Genomic DNA, 21661 nt, shown 5'->3' with positions numbered 1-21661 from the left:
GGTGGGAAGTGGTATTGGATAGCTAGTGTGGACCGATTGGAGTCAAGACCATGGGGTTCCTGCAGGACTGGAGCCACCTCTTTGCCTTGGCTAAGGTAGAGATTGAGGTGTTGTGGATTGACTTGCCTTTGCTCAGAGATCCGAAAAAGATTGTGAATCGTCTATGTATATTCCTCCAATCTGTTCAATGCAAAAGCACCAGAAGGAAAAAAAATTGCCAAGTTATTTATCCATCCTGCTAATAAAGTCTATTCAGTGAATTTAGGAATTGTGTTTATGGTATACAGATTTGCAAGATACATATGAATGATAATCAACATGATTTATACTTTCTCATTCATTTATTTATTTTGAATCTAATTCTTTTTCTTTCCTAGCTATTTGAGATTACAGTGCCAATTTCCCAGGGACCAAAACCCATAACAATCAGTGTTGCAAATCACACGGGCTGCAGATGTATGTCAAAGTTGGATTTCTTCAGACAGGTTCACTCCATCATCAGACGTTCCATATCTACATCCCAGTCAGAGTAAGTTTAACTGTGGTTATTGACATCACTCAGGATATATTTTCCATGTACTGCCTTGCTGCAAAAACAGAAATGTCTACAGAAACACAGCAGATCTGGCACAATCAGTGGAGAGAGAAACAGAGTTAATGCCTCATGTTCAATTATTGGACTCACAATTAACTCTGAGCTTTCTCTTTACAAATGCTGCCAGACTTGCTAAGTTTCTCCATCACTTTCTGGACTTATTTCAGATCTCTATCATCCACCATATTTTCCTTTTGCCTTTATAGCTCCCTTGCTCATGGCTTGCACATGTCAGGAATTTGTCGGCACATTGTTCACAGTTTTTCGAAGTACGTTACTAATGGGCACTCTGGGATTTGGAAGTGAGGCTGTTATGTTTAAGCCTTGAGTAAATCGAATCCATTTTTCAGCACATTCTACTAATAGAGCATAGTGCTCAGCAGTGAGAGATTCATAATAATTGTGGAATTAGTAATTCCAGGGAGTGACTGTCCTATCATGACACCTGGAAGTGTGACCTCAAAAATACCACAGCTTATGGTATTACATTTTCAGAATGTTATGTTCATTGGACGAAAGAAAATCATAGTTGGAGCAAATGATCACTGATCTGACAGGTTTCCAATTATCAAGTTGAATAATGATACAAATAAAACAAAAAAAAAGAATAAACCAAACTATTAATTCCCTCAGTTGATTTTAAAAGCTACCAGCCATTAGTGACACTTTGCTTTTGTTCTTCATAGTTATACAATGTAAACATCTTCCACGCGTGTCTTATACCACTCACCCAATACCTATCCTAGTTATACTTAGGTATAATCCTGAACAACAAAGTGCTACAGGCAGTTTTTAAAACGATAGTAAATCTGTCGTGTATCTGTAGATTTTCATCCTACTGCTGTGGTGCAACAATACCAGGGCACACAATAACAACAGATATTCCAAGTTCGTCATCCACAGGCAAAATAATAAATATTTTACAGTGTAAGTGAGAGAAAAACAACAAGCAGAGGTTTCTTGTGACTGAAGTAAGAAACAAGTAAATTTGATTTTATAAATGTTTTTACCTCAAACAACAACATGTTAAGTCAGTCCAACACCATGGACTGTATTCTGCAAACTTGTATAACTATAATTAGTTTTTTCTGCAGTTGTTTCCTTCACATTACAGTGAAGTCATAAAAAGACTCTTCAATACCTCTGAAACTGTCGGTCCTTATTTGTGACAGAGAAATATCTTGATTGATGGTTACAAACATTCACATCAGCTAATTTGTAGATGTTATCAGTGTGCTTTCTGTTTACTTATCCAAACCTTTCACACATGGAGTACAGTAATGGGGAGTGAAACCAAATAACTAATGAATCCTCTCTTCATCAAGAGAGTTATTTCCAAACTAAACATTGTGCTTGTTATAGTGGAGCAACAAAGAGAAATCCAGAAGAATGGGGAGGGATAGGATGAATAATTGCTGTGGGACTTTGGCTTATTAATTTATAACATATCCTGACAAACTTTGTTTTTCCACAGTTTTAAACTTTGCATTTATTGTTAACTAGTTAAAGCTTTGTTAATAGAATGAAAGATGAATTTCCCTATGGAGCCATATGCTAACAGCACAGAAACTATAATGTGAAAACAGTTTGCTTATCTGAATAATTCTGTGTTGGTGGTTTATCCCATACATGAGCAGTAATTCTAATGTTATTGATTAATACTGTTGCCACCTTTCTCTATTCTTTTTTTTCTTTAGCCAACTATCCAGCCTGGACTTGAATGCTGCTTTCTGGTAGTACACCATAACGCAAAACCATTAAGTCCAGGAAATGTCGGAGCAGAAATTGGCCATTCGCCCCATCGAGTTTACTTCAACATGGCTGATCTGATAATCCTCAATTCCACTTTCCTGCCTTTTCCTCACAATCCTTCATCCCCTTACTGATTAAAGATCTGTGTCACTTAGCCTTGAATATACTTAACGACCCAGCTTCTACAGCCCTCTGGGGTATAGAATTCCACATTAAGAGAGAAGAAATTCCTCCTCATATACATCTTAAATAGGCTGTGTGAAAATGAATCTCCTAAACTCTGTCCTTAAAACTCTTGTATTCATTTTGATAACCATGTCCACTCATTCTAAACTCTTCCATACCTGAAAAACTGTTTCGGTTTACTCTGTCCAATCCTTTTATAACACTTGATGAAATTATCATGTAAGCCTCTCTGTTCCAACAATGAAGGTATTGCATTTACTTCATACTTCCATTTTCTTTATCCTTCTTCTCCATAGGATGCATTCATTGGTTAGGTCAGCATTCATTCCTCATTCTTAACTGACCTTGAAAAGGCAGTGGTGAGCTGCAGTCCTTGGTGTGTAGGAACACCCACAGTGCAGCCTGGATTTTTATTCAGTATCACTGAAGGAACAGCGATATACTTCCAAGTCAGGACGATGTGTGACTTGGAGGGTTATTTACAGATAGTAGGGTTTCCATGAGTCTGTTGCTCATGTCCATCCAGGCAGTAAAACATACAGTTTTGGAAGTTTGGTTTGATGCAGAGTATCTTGCAGATAGTGCACACCAGCCTGGTTCAGTTCTGGTCTGGTGCACCAGAATGTTGGAGGTGGGGTATTCAGTGATTGCCGTGCCATTGTATATCAAGGGAGAGGTGATATTCACTTGTTGGAGATGGCCATTGTCTGGCATTTATGTGGCACAAATGTTAGTTGGCAGTTATCAGCCTCGAGCCTGAATGTTGTCCAGGTCTTCCTGCATCTTGGCATCCTTTAATATCTGGGGAGCCGTGAATGGTGCTGAAAGCTGTTTAATGATCGCCAAACTTGCCCACTTCTGACTTTACGTTGGAGGAAAGGTCACTGATGAAGCGACTGAAGCTAGCTGGACCTTGAAGAACTCCTGCAGAGATGTCCTGCAACAACCACAACCATCTTTCTTTGGTCTCAAACCAGTGCAGTACCGTATGAGCAGGCTTCCAGACAATCAGATGACAGGCAGCTCATAGTCAGATGAATGAGGGACAGGCATATAGATGGCAGGAAAGCCACTTGTCAGAGTTTCTGCGACTCGTTACTTCCAAACCTACCAGCCTGGGGACATTGGAAACAATCCTGAATGGATTTCCCATGTATGGCTGGATTTTCTGCTCTCCTTCCAGAAGGCAAGAGGGCACCTAGCAGATGGCAGTTACAACCTATACCCATTTAATACCACTCTGTCTAAAGTTTTAGAGGGATGGAGTGGGAGGCTTACCCTGCCTTAAGTATATTCAGGCCCTCACATGGACAAGTGTTGCACACTCCATTGTCACAAGTCTGGCCAGAAGCCCATTGGAAGGATGTTGTGAAATTTGGAAGGGTTCAGAAAAGATTTACAAGGATATTGCCAAGATTCAAGGGTTTGAGCAAAAGGGAGAGGTTGAATAGGCTGGGAGTGTTTTCCTTCCAGTGTCAGAGGCTGAGGGGTGACTTCATAGAGCTTTATAAAATCATGACGGGCATGGATAGGGTAAATAGACAAGGTCTTTTCCCTGGGGTGGGGGAGTCCAGAACTAGGGGGCAGAGGTTTAGGGTGAGAGGGAAAAGATGTAAAAGGCACCTAAAGGGCAATTTTGTTTCACACAAAGGGTGATATGTGTATAAAATGAGCTGTCGGAGGAAATAGGCGATACTTGTACAATTACAACATGTAAAAGACACCTGCATGGGTATATGAATAGGAAGGGTTTAGAGGGATATGGGCCGGGTGCTGGCAAATGGCACTAGAGTAATTTAGGATAACTGGTTGGCATGGATGAAGGGTCTGCTTCCGTGCTGTACATCTCTATGACTCTACGACGCTATAACTTTAGTTGTGCGTATTGGTATTGAGCAAAATGAGGAGAGTTGGGGAGCATTTTCTGGGTGGGACCCAGACCTAAACGAGGAGCCTCTTCCCAAGCTCATACCACTGTCTAACTCTTCCCACATCATGGCCTCTTAAATCCACCCCGTTTTTCTCACTATGCCATCACCCCAGAGGCGGCAGATCCCAAACTGAGCTGGCATCCGTAGCATGACGAAATTGTCAGCCTGGCAACCACCCCTAGACATGCTGCTGTCTGATTGGCTGTCAGCCCTCTGACTGGGTTAGGGAGCGGGGGTGAGGGGGAGGGGGTAGGAGAGACTAGGTGTATATTTCCTCCTGAGAAATGGTTGGGGGCCTCACTGCAAAGGAATCAAGAGTAAAGCCAAGAGGCAAGAGTAATTTTAGTTGTCATTTCTACCATGTACAAATGATACAGTAAAACCGAGACAGTGATCCTCCAGGACCAAGGTGCTGCCCCCACCCGCAGAGTTCAGTTGGTGTGAGGCAGTTGTTAGGGCAATCAGCAGTTGTACCCTGCATCAGCCCTCACCAGGATTTTATTCAGGAGCTGAGGGGTCCATAGCACCTGTAAAATCTATCCCCTGGAGTACACGATTCTGCTGAAACAAACAGGTCAGCATTGAGCTAAAGTTGAGATATCATAATTTTAAATACTTATGGACCACTGCAAGTATTGTCAGCTGCCCTCTGTTTCCACAGGCAGAAACCCAAGCCACTTTGGTTTGGACAGAAAGCTTCTGTTTTGTGCAGGATATTTATTGGCATCCTGCAGAGTTACTGGCAGCTCTCGCTTCATCTAGTAAATTTGATGTTAGCAGAGCAAATGTAAACCGCAACATTAAAATACAATATTGCATGCCAGAGAACTGGAGCAAGTTTGGGTAGGCCCATGACAGGGCATCATGCTCTGTGAACAGCATAAGGAATTTTGCAGCAAGAGTCATAGCAAACTGACCTCGATGGCTGCTTCAAACGTATACACCTCCTGGGTTTCTTAGCCATGTGGTTGCTAAAATTGAGCACTTTTCAGTCAAAACGTTTAAATGTTTTTTAAATCTTTATTTGTTCCTTGGATTAAGTCACTGCTGACAATGTCCAGGTTTTTTGCCGACCACTTACATACCTTGAATTGAATGTTTTGCAAAGCCAGTTGGCTGTAGTTGGTGGCATGATGGTAGTGTCACAAGACTGGGAATCTCACGCCGTGAGCTAATGTTCTGGGAGTCTGGTTTCGAATCACACCATGACAGATGGTGGCATTTTTAATTCTATTACATAAACTCTGGAGTAAAAGTTAGCTTCAAAGTGACCATAATCAGTACAGATCGATGCTTACCAACCCATCTGGTTCACTGATCCCCTTTCGAGAAGGAAATCTGCCATTGGCCTTGCCTACATGTGACTCCAGACCCACAGTAATGTGGCTGACTCTTAACTGCCCTCTGGGTAATTCGGGATGAGAAATAAGCCAGCAACACATATATCCCATGAATGTATGAAATAAAACTACAGACGACAACAACATTTGTCAGTAGTTTGACTGGATGGCAGATTTTCTTCCCTAAAGGGCATCAGTGAGTTAGATGGGGTTTTGTTTTGCGCAACAGTTGCAACTTTGATACACTTTGTACTCCAGGTTTGTGGATTAAATCTAAATTCCATTAGTTGATAAGGAAGCATTTGAACTTTGAACTGGGGTTTACTGAATGTGAGCCATGTGACATTATCATTGCACTACCAGGAGACTGTAATTTACTGATCAATAGACATTTTTCAGTGTACCCATGTTTCTGGCAGTGTTTCTGTGAGTCATTCAAATTGTAAGGAAACAAGATTAGGAAAGCAAAGTTTTTTTGTCAAAGATGTGTAACCTGTTAAATATTGAAGTTCAGTGGGACTTAGGTCTACTGCGAAGATGAAACCTTAGCATGCAGATGCAGCAAACAATTAGGAAGGAAGTGGATCATTATTGCAGTGGGACTAGAGTATAAGTCTAAATAATTTTTCCTACATTTGCATTTATACCTGCACCTGGAACACTGCAGAATTTTGCACTCCATATTTAAGGAAGCATAGGAACATGGGATCAGGAGTAGGCCATTCATTCCTCGAGCATGCTTCAACATTCATTGCGATCATGGCTGATCTGTGGACTCACTCCATACACCTGGCTTGGACCCATGACCCTTGATACCTTTGCTCAATATAAAGTAGTCTATCTCAGATTTAAACTTAACAATTAGAATCATAGAATCCCTACAGTGCAAGAAGAGGCCATTCAGGCCATTGAGTCTGCACTGACCTTGCGAAGACCATCCCATCCAGCCCTAGCCCCCCAACCCTACACCTGTAACCCCACATTAACCATGACTCATGCACTAAACCTGCATATCCCTGGACACTATAGGTAATATAGCATGGCTAATCCACCTTTGGACTGTGGGAGGAAACCAGCGCACCCGGTGTAAACCCATACAGGCACGAGGAAAATGTTCAAACTCTATACAGACAGTCACCTAAGGCTGGTATCAAACCAGGGTGTCTAGTGTTGTAAGGCAGCAGTGCTAACCACTGAGCCACCGTGCTTAGCATTGACCGTGTTTGAGGAACAGAGTTCCGAAGCTCCAGTACTCTTTGCGTGTCGAAGTACTTTCTGACATATCTGTTTGGAATGGCCACGCCCTAATTCTTAGATTATGTGCCTGGTTCTGGGATCTCCAATCAGTGAAAATAGTTTATCTATACTGTCTTTCTAGTTAATATCCAGAAGACCTTGATTAGATCACCTTTAACCTCCTAAATTCCAGAGAATACAAGTCTAATTTGTCTAATCCCTTCCCAAAACTTAACCCCTGAAGTCTGGGTATCATCTTTGTAAACTTGTGTTGAACTCCCAGATCTGCTCACAGTACTCTTAATTGGGGAATAACGAGGGTTTCATAGAACTGTAACACAACTACATCCCTAAACTCCAGCCCTTTAGATATGAAAGCCAGCATTCCATTTGGCTTCTTGACTATTTTCCACACCTTTTCATGGTATTTTAAAGAGCTCTGCACAAGAACCCCAAATCTCATTGGATATCCACTGTATTTAACTATAGGCCTTCAGGTGGCATGGTGGCTCAGTGGTTAGTGCTGCTGCCTCATAGCGCCAGGGACCTGGATTTGATTCTAGCCTCGGGGGATGGTCTGTGTGTAGTTTACACATTCTCCCTGTGTCTGCATGGGTTTCCTCCTTGTGTTAGGGGATTCTGTAGTCAGAGGTACAGACAGACGTTTCTGTGGCCAGCAGAGAAAAAGCAGAATGGTGTGTTGTTTCCCTGGTGCCAGGATCAAGGATGTCTTAGAGAGGGTGCCGAATGTTCTCATGGGGGAGGGGGGCCAGCAGGGGGTCATTGTCCACATTGGAACCAATGACATTGGAAGGGAAAAGGTTGAGATTCTGAAGGGAGATTACAGAGAGTTAGGTAGAAATTTATAAAGGAGGTCCTCAAGGGAAGTAATATCTGGATTACTCCCAGTGCTACGAGCTAGTGAGGGCAGGAATAGGAGGATAGAGCAGATGAATGCATGGCTGAGGAGCTGGTGTATGAGAGAAGGATTCACATTTTTGGATCATTGGAATCTCTTTTGGGGTAGAAGTGACCTGTCCAAGAAGGACGGATTGCACCTAAATTGGAAGGGGACTAATATACTGGCAGGGAAATTTGCTAGAGCTGCTTGGGAGGATTTAAACTAGTAAGATGGGGGAGGCGGGGGAACCCAGGGAGATAGTGAGGAAAGAGATCGATCTGAGACAGGTACAGCTGAGAACAGAAGTGAGTCAAACAGTCAGGGCAGGCAGGGACAAAGTAGGACTAATAAATTAAACTGCATTTATTTCAATGCAAGGAGCCTAACAGGGAAGGCAGATGAACTCAGGGCATGGTTAGAAACATGGAACTGGGATATTATAGCAATTATAGAAACATGGCTCAGGGATGGGCAGGGTTGGCAGCTGAATGTTCCAGGATACAAATGCTACAGGAAGGATATAAAGGGAGAAAAAAGAGGAGGGGGAATGACATTTTTGATAAGGGATAATATTACAGTTGTGCTGAGGGAGGATATTCCTGGAAATACATCCAGGGAAGTTATTTGGATGGAACTGAGAAACAAGAAAGGGATGATCACCTTATTGGAATTATATTATAGTCAGAGGGAAATTGAGAAACAAACTTGTAAGGAGATCTCAGCTATCTGTAAGAATAATAGGGTAGTTATGGTAGGGGATTTTAACTTTCCAAACATCAACTGGGACTGCCATAGTGTTAAAGATTTAGATGGAGAGGAATTTCTTAAGTGTGTACAAGACAATTTTCTGATTCAGTATGTGGATGTACCTACTAGAGAAGGTGCAAAACCTGACCTACTCTTGGGAAATAAGGCAGGGCAGGTGACTGAGGTGTCAGTGGGGGATCACTTTGGGGCCAGCGACCATAATTCTATTAGATTTAAAATAGTGATGGAAAAGGATAGACCAGATCTAAAAGTTGAAGTTCTAAATTGGAGAAGGGCCAATTTTAATGGTATAAGGCAAGAACTTTCAAAAGCTGATTGGAGGCAGATGTTCGCAGGTAAAGGGACGGCTGGAAAATGGGAAGCCTTCAGGAATGAAATAACAGGAATCCAGAGAAAGTATATTCCTGTCAGGGTGAAAGGGAAGGCTGGTAGGTATAGGGAATGCTGGATGACTAAAAAAATTGAGGGTTTGGTTAAGAAAAAGAAGAAAGCATATGTCTGGTGCAGACAAGATAGATCGAGTGAATCCTTAGAAGAGTATAAAGAAAGTAGGAGGATACTTAAGAGGGAAATCAGGAAGGCAAAAAGGGGACATGATATAGCTTTGGCAAATAGAATTAAGGAGAATCCAAAGGGGTTTTGCAAATATATTAAGGACAAAAGGGTAACTAGGGAGAGAATAGGGCCCCTCAAAGATCAGCAAGGTGGCCATTGTGTGGAGCCACAGAAAATGGGGGAGATACAAAATGAATATTTTGCACCAGTATTTACTGTGGAAAAGGAGATGGAAGATATAGACAGTAGGGAAATAGATGGTGACATCTTGTAAAATGTCCAGATTACAGAGGAGGAAGTGCTGGATGTCTTGAAATGGTTAAAGGTGGATAAATCCTCAGTACCTGATCAGATGTAGGCGAGAAGTCTGTAGGAAGCTAGAGAAGTGATTGCTGGGCCTCTTGCTGAGATATTTGTATCATCGATAGTCTGTGAGCCTGACCACAGTGGTGGGCAAGTTGTTGGAGGGAATCCTGAGGGACAGGATGTACATGTATTTGGAAAGGCAAGGACTGATTCGGAATAGTCAACATGGCTTTATGCGTGGGAAATCATGGCTCACAAACTCAATAGAGTTTTTTGAAGAAGTAACAAAGAAGATTGATGAGGGCAGAGCAGTAGATGTGATCTATATGGACTTCAGTAAGGCATTCGACAAGGTTCCCCATGGGAGACTGATTAGCAAGGTTAGATCTCATGGAATACAGGGAGAACTAGCCATTTGGATACAGAACTGGCTCAAAGGTAGAAGACAGAGGGTGGTGGTGGAGGGTTGTTTTTCAGACAGGAGGCCTGTGACCAGTGGAGCGCCACAAGGATCGGTGCTGGGCCCTCTACTTTTTGTGATTTACATAAATGATTTACTTGTGAGTAAGTTTGCAGATGACACCAAAATTGGAGGTGTAGTGGACAGCGAAGAGGGTTACCTCAGATTACAACAGGACCTGGACCAGATGGACCAATGGGCTGAGAAGTGGCAGATGGAGTTTACTTCAGATAAATGCGAGGTGCTGCAGTTTGGGAAAGCAAATCTTAGCAGGATTTATACACTTAATGGTAAGGTCCTTGGGGAGTGTTGCTGAACAAAGAGACCTTGGAGTGCATGTTCATAACTCCTTGAAAGTGGAAAAGTGGAGTCGCAGGTAGATAGGATGGTGAAGAAGGTGTTTGGTATGCTTTCTTTTATTGGTCAGAGTATTGAGTACAGGAGTTGGGAGGTCATGTTGCGGCTGTACAGGACATTGGTTCGGCCATGTTGGAATATTGCGTGCAATTCTGGTCTCCTTCCTATCGGAAAGATGTTGTGAAACTTGAAAGGGTTCAGAAAAGATTTACAAGGATGTTGCTAGGGTTGGAGGATCTGAGCTACAGGGAGAGGCTGAACAGGCTGGCGCTGTTTTCCCTGGAGCATCGGAGTCTGAGGGGTGACCTTATAGAGGTTTACAAAATTATGAGGGGCATGGATAGGATAAATAGACAAAGTCTTTACCTTGGGGTCAGGGAGTCCAGAACTAGAGGGCATAGGTTTAGAGTGAGAGGGGAAAGATATAAAAGAGACCAAAGGGGCAACGTTTTCACGCAGAGGGTGGTACATGTATGGAATGAGCTGCCAGAGGATGTGGTGGAGGCTGGCACAATTGCAACATTTAAGTGGCATTTGGATGGGTATATGAATAGGAAGGGTTTGGAGGAATATGGGCCGGGCGATGGCAGTTGGGACTAGATTGGTTTGGCATGGACGGGTTGGACCGAAGGGTCTGTTTCCATGCTGTACATCTCTATGACTCTATAACCAAAGGTCAGGTGGATTGGCCATGCTAAATTGCCCATAGTGTTAAGGTGCATTAGTCAGGGCACATGGGTCTGGGTGGGTTACTCTTCAGAAGGTTGGTGTGCACTTGTTGAGCCAGATGGCCCCTGTTTCCACACTGTAGGAAATCTAATCTAAAAAAACATCCTTTTGCGGTTTGATAACCTCACACTTGTCTATATTAAAATGAATCTGCCCAGCTTTGCACATTCACCTAATCTATGAACATCTAATTATGCTGTTTGTCAACATTGTCTACAATGCTGCCAAATTTGTGTCACCAGCAAATTTGGAGATTTACCTTATTATGCCATTGTTCTAGTCGTTAATGAATATTGTGAATAATTGAGGCCCCTGCAAAACGGCGGTATTCACATCCTGCCAGTTTGAGTATTTACCCTTTATTCCAACTTTCTGCTTCTTACCCTCAACCAACTTCCTACCCGAGTCAGTAATTTACCCTCAATTCTTTGGATTTAGCTAACAGTTTCTCGGGTGTGATTTTATCAAAAGCCTTCTGCAAATCCACATAAATGACATTGAGTGATTTATCTCAGTCCACCCCTTTGCTACCTCTGCAAAAGGTTTTGAGGTTTGACAGGTTTGTCTATGTCAAGCATGTCACGAATCCATCCTGACTCTCTCTGGTTAACTGACATGTTTCGAGCTGATCAGTTACCCTATCCTTGATTATACACGCCAATAATTTCCCCCACTATAGATGTCAGAATAACTGGTCTGTAATTTCCTGGTTTCTCTCTGTCACCTCACTTAAAGAGAAGAGTGACATGAACACCTTTCTAGTCCAGGGGTACATCTTGAATCTCTGAGGGAACTCTGAAAGATTGTGTTGAGAGCAGTGTGCTCTCCAATCTCCTTTAACAGTCTTGCCTTGGAGATGGCTCGATAAAGGTCCATTGGATTGGTTCCTGGAGTGAGAGGGATGTCCCGTGATTAGGTACTGATTAAACCTTGGACTCCTCCATCGCCAGACCATAGCAACATGATGGCTGGAGGAAGAGCGCCTCATCTTCCGTCTAGGAACCCTCCAACCACAAGGGATGAACTCCGATTTCTCCAGTTTCCTCATTTCCCCATTCCCCACCTTGTCTCAGTCCCAACCCGCGAACTCAGCACCACCTTCCTAACCTGCAATCTCCTTCCTGACCTCTCCGCCTCCACCCCCACTCAGGCCTATCACCCTCACCTTATCACCCTCACCTTAACCTCCTTCCAACTATCACATTTTCAACGCCCATCCCCCAAGTCCCTCCTCCCTACCTTTTATCTTAGCTTGCTTGGCACACTTTCCTCATTCCTGAAGAAAGGCTCATGCCCGAAACGTCGATTCTCCTGCTCCTTGGATGCTGCCTCACCTGCTGCGCTTTTCCAGCAATACATTTTCAGCTCTGATCTCCAGCATCTGCAGTCCTCTCTTTCTCCTACTGATTAAGTCAAGTCTACACTCTTAGAAAAAATGAAATGCTTTCATTGACACATAAAATATTCTGTAAGGGCTTGACAGGGTCAACACTGAGAAATTGTTTCTCTCTGACTGGAGAATGAACAACACAGGAACACAGTCTCAGGTTGTCACTTATGTGCGATGTGAGAACATTTTTTCACTCGGGGTTTACAACCCTTGGTTATTGTCTGTATTTTTTTTAGATTAGATTAGATTACTTACAGTGTAGAAACAGGCCCTTCGGCCCAACAAGTCCACACCGACCCCCCCGAAGCGCACCCACCCAAACCCATTCCCCTACATTTACCCTTGCACCTAACACTATGGGCAATTTAGCATGGCCAATTCACCTAACCTGCACATTTTTGGACTGTGGGAGGAAATCGGAGCACCCGGAGGAAACCGACGCAGACACAGGGAGAATGTGCAAACTCCACACAGTCAGTCGCCTGAGGCGGGAAATGAACCCAGCTCTCTGGCGCTGTGAGGCAGCAATGCTAACCACTGTGCCACCGTGCCGCCCACGTTTGTGGGGTATAGAACACTGCAGGACCACATTCTTTAGGGTGTGGGCTGATCAATTAGGACTGATATCAGGCTTCTTCGCTCAGAGCATTGTAACTGCTTGTAATTATGGATGCATGGAACATATTGCCTTTGCAATGGACCTAACTGGTGTATTACTGGATACACCGGATCTTTAGGGACTTTAATAAGGCATTCGATAAGGTTCCCCACTAGAGATTGGTTAGTAAGGTTAGATCTCATGGAGAACTTGCCATTTGGGTGCAGAACTGGCTCAAAGGTAGAAGACAGAGGGTGGTAGTGGAGGGTTATTTTCAGACTGGAGGCCTGCGACCAGTGGAGTGCCACAAGGATCGGTGCTGGGTCCATTACTTTTCATCATTTATATAAATGATTTGGATGTGAGCACAAGAGGTATAGTTAGTAAGTTTGCAGATGACACCAGAATTGAAGGTGTAGTGGACAGTGAAGAAGATTTCTTCAGATTACAGTGGGATCTTGATCAGATCGACCAATGGGTTAAGGAGTAGCAGATGGAATTTAGATAAAAGCGAGGTGCTGCAATTTGGGAAAGGAAATCTTCACAGGACTTATACACTTAATGGGGAGTGTTGCTGAACAAAGAGACCTTAGAGTGCAGGTTCATAGCTCCTTGAAAGTAGTTGCAGGTTAATAAGACAGTGAAGAAGGTGTTTAGTATGTTTTCCTTTCTTGGTCAGAGTATTGAGTACAGGAGTTGGGAGATAATGTTGAGGCTGTACAGGGTATTGGTTAGGCCACTTTTGGAATATTGCATGCAATTCTGATCACCTCCCTATCGGAAGGATGTTGTGAAACTTGAAAGGGTTCAGAAAACATTTACAAAGATATAGCCAAGATTGGAGTATTTGAGCTCTAGGGAGAGGTTGAATAGGCTGGGGCTGTTTTCCCTGGAGCGTCAAAGACTGAGGGGTGACCTTATAAAGGTTTATAAAATCATGAGGGGCATAGATAGAGCCTATACCCTGGAGTGGGAGAGTCCAGAGCTAGAAGGCATAGATTTAGGGTGAGAGGGGCAAGATATAAAAGAGACCTCAGGGGCTTTTTTTTAATGCAGAGAGTGGTGTGTGTGTGTGCGTGTATATGTGTGGAATGAGCTGCCAGAGGAAGTGGTGGAGACTTACACAATTGCAATATTTAAAAGGCACCCGGGTGGGTATTGCATAGGAAGGGATTGGAGGGATATGGGCCAGGTGCTGGCAGGTGGTGCTAGATTTGGGTGGGATATCTGGTTGGCTTGGACGAGTTGGACCGAAGGGTCTGTTTCTGTGGTGTACATCTCTATGACTTCATGCCTGTAAGTCAGATCTCAGAATAAAATCTGGTTTGATAGCTTCATTTATTTAGCGAGTTGATTTTTCACTGAAACAAAAGAACGCATGCTACAAATTTGGTTTTAACAACAAAATACAAAGTTTATTATGAAAACGAAATCAAGATAAATTATAAAAATCCAAACTATTGACATATATCATAATTTGAAAGGTTTTGAGATGCTGTAAAGATACAATCCCACATATCCAAACTTCTCTTTTTACAGTACCCAAATGACAGAGCGATTTCCCTTTCCTAACACACCTATAGGTTTGATTTGACTGTTTCTTTCAATTCCCCATCTTGAGAATTTGATATCCTTGTCTTTGAGTTTTTGCGCAGCTGAGCTTAGATTTTCTCAGCTTCAAATAAGCCATTCAGAGTTCGAACCAAACAATTAAAACTTCAAACCACAATGCTTACACTGAGGTCTCATGTTTCCTAACTGCTCTCAACGATCTTCCTTCTTCAGGAGAAACTATGCTCTTACATCAAACTATAACCAAGACGTCCACAAACTTAAACTAAAAGTTTTCAACTGAGCAATCTCCCCTAAGGAAGAAGAAAATCCTGATCCATCTAAGCTGAAAGCATACTAATACTTTTCAATGTTTACGCTGCCTGATCATAAAACCCTAATAGTACAAGCAAATGCCATTATTGCTCTAGAAATCTCTCTCATACTCATGTTAAAAGATCACAACTATGATAAATTATCCATTAAATCCCTTTGTTAATACATACCAAAGGCCATAGGTCACTCAATCAAAATCCAAACTCTATATTAATAAAAATCGCACACCTTACATTAGACCTGAATGGAAGTTAGGAGAAAGTGAAGACTGCACATGCTGGAGATCAGAGTTAAGATTGTGGTACTGGAAAAGCACAGCCGGTCAGGCAGCATTCGAGGAGCAGGAGAATCAATGTTTTGGGTATAAGCCCTTCATCAGGAATCAAAATGATTCCTAATGAAGGGCTTATGCCCGAAAAGTCAATTCTCCTGAATGGAAGTCAGAAAACCTCATGACACTAAAAAATTCAAAAGTCTGTGCCAGCATTTTGAAAAGGTTTGATGGCTACCTATTATTTGGCCCAGACACAATGAGTTGAAGAGCATCCTTGCATGCTGTAAATTCCTGTTGTTCTGTGATCCAGACAAAGCTGAATTGGAGAACTTGAAAAACATCTCCGCAGGAATGTGAACACATTGTTTTCTTATTGGAGATCACAAAGTGTGTCAAGGGCAGTCGAGCCAAACTTGACTATTTCACACTATTGTTCCAAATGAAAATGATGCAACTGTCACCTTTTCATGTTTTATGGATCCATTTTTCAACTTTAAATTCCCAACATGATGCAACAAAGGCCAGTGGAAGAAATTGCAGGCAGTGCATATAGTCTCCCAGTTGATTGACTTCCAAGTCTTTCAATCCATACCATGCACTGAAAACATGTTCCACCTACATTTTCACTTATTTGCATGTCCCTGAACTCTCATGTAGTGATTGAAATAACAAAAAAAGAGCCTTTGTTTTCTGTCATGAAGAGAAGCACATATTGTGCTAGGTGTTTGACTTGTTTAGTCTGAAAGCATTGGCTATATCGTAGCAGACTTAAAATTGTGTGGATTAGCACTGCTGATACCTGGGTGATGCAAAAGCCTGAACTGCTTGTGCAGCATGGAAGAGGTAGAACACTTAATCCTGTAAGACAGTGCTCAAAACAATGAAAGCAGTTTTCACCAGAGAATCCACAATTGGTTTCATTGAGCCTCTTAAATGATTTCATGGATGTGAAGTGAGAAACTGATTATTTTAACCATTTACATTTTCACAAAAAGGGCAACTTGCCAATCTCAATTAGTCAGATTCCTTTCTTCGTAACTGGTTACCTCAGGTATCACCAACAGGAACAAATTTATTCATGCAATAACTCTTACTTTCCCATGCCCCATTCCTCCAAAAGAGATTCTCAATAATAATGAGTTTTAACAATACCCATCAATGCCCCTTGTACCACAATGATACTTGCAAATGTCAGAGAATAAATGTTTTGCTTCATGCCATGAGCACAATCTAGTGCAGAAGGAACTGATGTTCTTTTTTGATCAATGCTTGAGTTCAGTAATAACCTGGAGTTCTGTTCCACCAGATTTACACCCACTACATGAAAATGAACTGTTATATCCACGAGAAGGGATCTATTCCAAAGCCCTCCTTGCCTGCCCTTGTGATGACTGATCTACATTAGCTCTTGGACTGAAAATCCTGAATTTTAAAATTCTATTGGGGGCTGCCAGTGGATTGGGATTCAGGCCAAGCAATCCAAGATTTAGGAATTCTCATCCATGAATCAAAAAATCGTGCGTCCAATTTGAGCAGGGAAGAGAGAAGGTATATGGAATGTTGGCCTTTATGTCAAAGGGATTGAGTATAACAATTGGAAGGCTTTGCTAAAACTATACAGAACACAACTGGACTACTGTGACCAATTTTGGGTCTTTATATAGGGGAAGATATATTGGCATTGGAGACAGTCCAGAAAAAATTCCCTAGGCTGATAACAGATGCAGAGAAGCTGTCTAATGAGGCAAGGTTGTATCAATTGTATCTATACTCATTGGAATTTTGAAGACTGAGAGAGGACCTTTTTGAACCATGCAAGATACATTTGAGATTTGACGTGCGGAATGGTTGTTTCCTCTTGTGGGAGAGGCTAGGATCAGGGGGCATAATCTCAGAATATTTAAGACGGAGATGAGTAGGAATCTGTGGAATTCTTTAGCAGAGAGTGCTGTTGAGTATACTTAAGCCTGAGTTAGGCAGATTGTTAATCAATAAAATGATTGAGGGTTTTGGGGAAAAGGCAGGAAAATGGAGTTGAGGATGATCAGATTGGCCATGATCTAATTGAATGGCAGAACAGCTTCGATGGGACTGAATGATCTATTTGTAATTCTATGTCTTATGGTCTTTTGAGGGTGCCAGTTGCCAATGCAGGCTAGGTGAGAAATATATCTCTTGGCTCAAGCAAGGAATGCATTAATTTCCTTAGCACCACGGTATTTAAATTGGTACAAATAAGTTTGCAACAAAAATTGATTTTTTTTTCAAAATAACAGGTAGACAGATCTACACAAAAATAGTCATCAACCTCAATCCATTCTCCATGGTTTTCACAAGTGACAGTTTCTTCAGTTCTGTCAGCTCTAAGATCTCCCTGAACCCCTCAACCTCTCTTCTTGAAGATGCTCCTTAAGACTGATCTCATAAGCTTTTGATTATTTGTCCAATGCATATATCCCTTTGTTGATTTGTTCCAAAATGTATCACTACTGTGAAACACTTTGGGCTGTTTTACAGCATAAAAGGTACTGTATAGACCCAAGTTGGCAGTGTGCATCCTTACTGACATTATTATTTGAAATGGGCTTAACCATCTCATGTCGTCACCAAATGATGCAGGCCGAACTGGCCTTGTTCCTGATCTGGGCCACAGACCTTGATTTTATTTGCCCCGTCCGCATGGCATGGCCTGAATTGAAAAACTCCTAAGTGAAGTAATCCAGCAGCTCAGAAAGGAGCAGCTCATTTTTCAGCTCCCATTTATCACAGCTCTGACCCAGGCAAGATTTATGACTTTGGTTTCGAGCAGAGGAAACCCAGTCAAGTACAGACAAAGTTGGGGTTTTTCATTAGCCAGCTTCCTGTGAAATGTTTGCGATGTAAAACTCCAAACACTTGGAAAGGAGCAGCTCAAGTAGCTTCCTGCCCGAGTAGTCATTCACCATGAAGTACTTATGTGTTGGTGCCGTGTTAAACAACATCTTGTACTTGCCAATGTATTTTGTGGTGGAGGAGAAAACAAGTGCCAAAGAGTCTGGACAGCTAAGGAAGTGCAGTTCATTAAAGGAAAACAAACATGGAAATAATTGTTTTCTAGATTTGTTTAACACAATTTCTTTTATGGTTTTAGCCTTGATTTTGTTTGCAGGTTTCCAGTGAATAATTTACTGAACTGTCCTCCCATTTCCTTCTGGGGAGTCATAAAGAGAAAGCAGATTACTTATTTCACTACAGATAGAGTAATATACAAGCAACAATTATGACAAAGCTATAACACTCTTCAATCAAAATATCTATGCTTCTTATTCAAAAACGACATTGTCACTCCTGTCTTGTATTATTTTGGTAATGCTTGCTTTGTGACCGTCGTTAACAAGGCCGGCATTATCATGAAATCAGAAAGAACTGTGGGTGCTGTAAATCAGAAACAAAAATAGAAATTTCTGGAAAAGCTCATCAGGTCTGGCAGAATCCATGGAGGGAAATCAGAGTTAACATCTTGGATTGAATGACCCTTCCTCAGAGCTCCGAGCATTATCATGACAGTCAGGTCAAATGAGGATGAGGAAATATAGCAAATAGCTATGAGTCACTAGCTCTTTGAGGTCAGATGAAGAAAAATTGTTTCATCTACATGATGATATGGTTCTTCAATTCAATGCCTGAAAGGTAGTGGAGACAGATGCCCTCAATCCATTTAAATGGTGTCTGTATATAGAGATTAGGCTGGTTATCGCAGACATGATGGACCAAGTGGTCTCTTTCTGTGCTATAAGCATTCTACGTCCTGTTCCAGCCATTGTTGAGAAATTGTAAAGTGTCAGCAAAATAAAGGAAAGGACAATGCTGTAGTGTGCAACTATGAATCAAACATTGAAACCTGTTTGCAGAGGAGGCATAGATAGCCGCAGGAGTGAACCTGACTGAATTGTAAGGGAAAAGTTCCCACCGTAGCAAGTTGGGACATTCAATTAATTAAATCCAGTAATTTGATAGGCCAGCACAAGATTAATTAAACAGGAAAGTACTGAGCTCCAATAAAAATTGCTCATATCCTGAAACACACAATGACTCCATCCTAACATGACATCATGGCTCTTTAATGCTAAAGAACAACTGGCAATAGTTAGTCAATGTGACAATACAACACCACCTACATCCTGAGAACAAAAATTAAAGTGACGACAATGTTCCCCAACACATTTCCCAGCAATATTTTATTTGTGGTGTGGTATCATTCCTTTCTGTGACGTGATGTTCTTTTCTCCCTCTTACAAATTGAATGACCGAGAGGCACAAATTTCATTTTGGGTGACAATTTTTTTCTAAGTAAACTGAGACTAAGCTAATTACCGCTGCACCAAATCACACAAAGGAAAGCGGTGTGTTGCAAGTTCAAAAAACAGAGGTGTTTGTGCACTGAAAGAATGAAGTGTAGATCAACGACCCACAGCTAAGGCAGGTAAATAAAGTCTTCTGAATGAGATAAGCTTTTCTCTTTGGTTCATTGTAATAACTTGCTTTAAAATGACTTGGCAAGGAACTTTGAGAGTTGAATGTTTTCCCTTTCATCTTTTGATCTACTTTTGCACCTTTGTCGCACACCCAAATGAGATTATGGGTAGAATCTTGTGCCCTCTCTTGGGAGGTGTATAGATGAGTGATGAGTGGTGGCCTATCACTTGCTGGTCTCTATCCTGATTAGATAAATGACAGGAAAGTCCGTGGACAGTCTTTCCCACCCATGCCAGCTGCGGTTCTTGAGTGGACATTACTTTTACTGTTTATGTATTCAAAGGGTGTGAATGTAATGGCAGAACTATCTGAAATATATTTAAACCAGAAGAGACAAATAACAAACAGGTGGCTAAAGCATCAGTGGGAGGGGTTAAATAAGAGTTGGCCCAAATAAGAGTTCTACATGTGAGGATGAAAATCACACAACACCCGGCTTTAGTCTAACAGGTTTGTTTGGAAGTACAAACTTTCAGAACCCTGCTCCTTCATCAGGTGGTTCGTGGAGCAGGATCATAGGACACAGAATTTATAGTAAAGGATCAAAGTGTCATACAACTGATGCAATGTATTGAACAAACCTAGATTGCTGTTATGTCTTTAGAATGATCAATCTAGTGTTGTGTAATTTTTAACTTTGTCCACCACAGTTCAACGCCGGCACCTCCACATCATGGCTACCAACTATGTATGAATTCGCAGTACATACGGAATAAATTAACTGAGTTGCAGGAACAAATTCAAATTGGAGATTAGGATATTGTAGCAATTACTGAGACATGGCTACAGGACGATTGGGATTGAGAACTAAATATACCAGGTTATACGGTTTACAGAATGAAAATGACAAAGGAGGTGGAGTAGCCTTACAAAATTCGAAAATTACTTCAGTGATGAAGAAAGACATTTACTGGAGACAGTATGGGTGGAGCTGAGAAACAATAGAGAATCTAAAACTGTAATAAGTGTCGAGTGCAGATTCCCATTGGAAGCTCTGAATTGGTAGATTATATAAATACAGAAATTAGACAAGTGTGTAGCAAAGCCAGAGTAGTATTAATAGGGGTTTTAACTTTAATATAGATTAGGAGAGGCAGAGAAACAATTATCAGAAAGATAGTGAATTTCTGGAGTGTGTGTGGGATAGTTTCCTGGCTGCTACCAGGGAACAAGCAATATTGGATTTAGTAATGAGCTAGATTTAATTGTGCGTAAACATTTATCAAATCATGATAATATCGTCAAGATCGAGTGTAATTTATGCACTTGAAAATGAAATGAATGAATCGACTACTAGAATTTTAGATTTTGGTAAGGCTGACTTTGATGAGGTGAGATAGAGACAGTCAACAGTAAATTGAGAAAACTTTCTAACAAATAAAATAACTGAAGAACAGTGGAGGATGTTTAAAGAAACATTGAAAAGAATACAAACATAATTTATAACTCTGAGAGGGAAAAGTTTCAGTTCACAGTCACGGGCGTCTGAAGAAAGAAAGGACAGCATAAAACTAAAAGAAAAAGCTTCTAAAAATGCAAAAAGCAGAACAGATCCTGTTGAGTGGGAATGATACAGAGACCAGCAAAGGGCCATGAAGCAGCTCATGTGAACTATTAAAAGGGATTATGAAAGTAAACTTGCGAGAGACATCAAAGTCAACAAGAAGAAATTTTGTTGTTACTGTAAAGGAAAATTGAGTGGCTAGGAGCAGCACTGACACAGTAAAGGCATAATTACTGGGAAATGGCAGACATATTGAGTCATAACATTGCTTCAATATTTAAAGTAGAAAAGGAGGATACCTTGCTGGAAGTCTCAAGAAAAAATAATAGTGGATTGGGAACAGGGACTGAATAAAATTAACATTAAGTAAAACTGGT

General features: G+C 41.5%; 1 protein-coding gene across 1 annotated transcript in view; it reads left to right on the top strand.

The window, feature by feature from the left end:
- vegfc (vascular endothelial growth factor c) overlaps positions 1 to 21661 on the top strand; it is a 234832-nt gene that overhangs the window by 170419 nt on the left and 42752 nt on the right. Inside the window, exon 4 of the mRNA XM_060835045.1 lies at positions 378 to 529. Coding sequence (XP_060691028.1) covers positions 378 to 529 — 152 coding nt within the window. The remainder of the gene's footprint in view (positions 1 to 377; positions 530 to 21661) is intronic.

The sequence above is a fragment of the Hemiscyllium ocellatum genome, chromosome 2, assembly GCF_020745735.1.
Source record: "Hemiscyllium ocellatum isolate sHemOce1 chromosome 2, sHemOce1.pat.X.cur, whole genome shotgun sequence".
Taxonomy (NCBI): domain Eukaryota; kingdom Metazoa; phylum Chordata; class Chondrichthyes; order Orectolobiformes; family Hemiscylliidae; genus Hemiscyllium; species Hemiscyllium ocellatum.
Note: the sequence above shows the minus strand (reverse complement) of the source record. Positions and strands in the feature narration are given on the sequence as shown.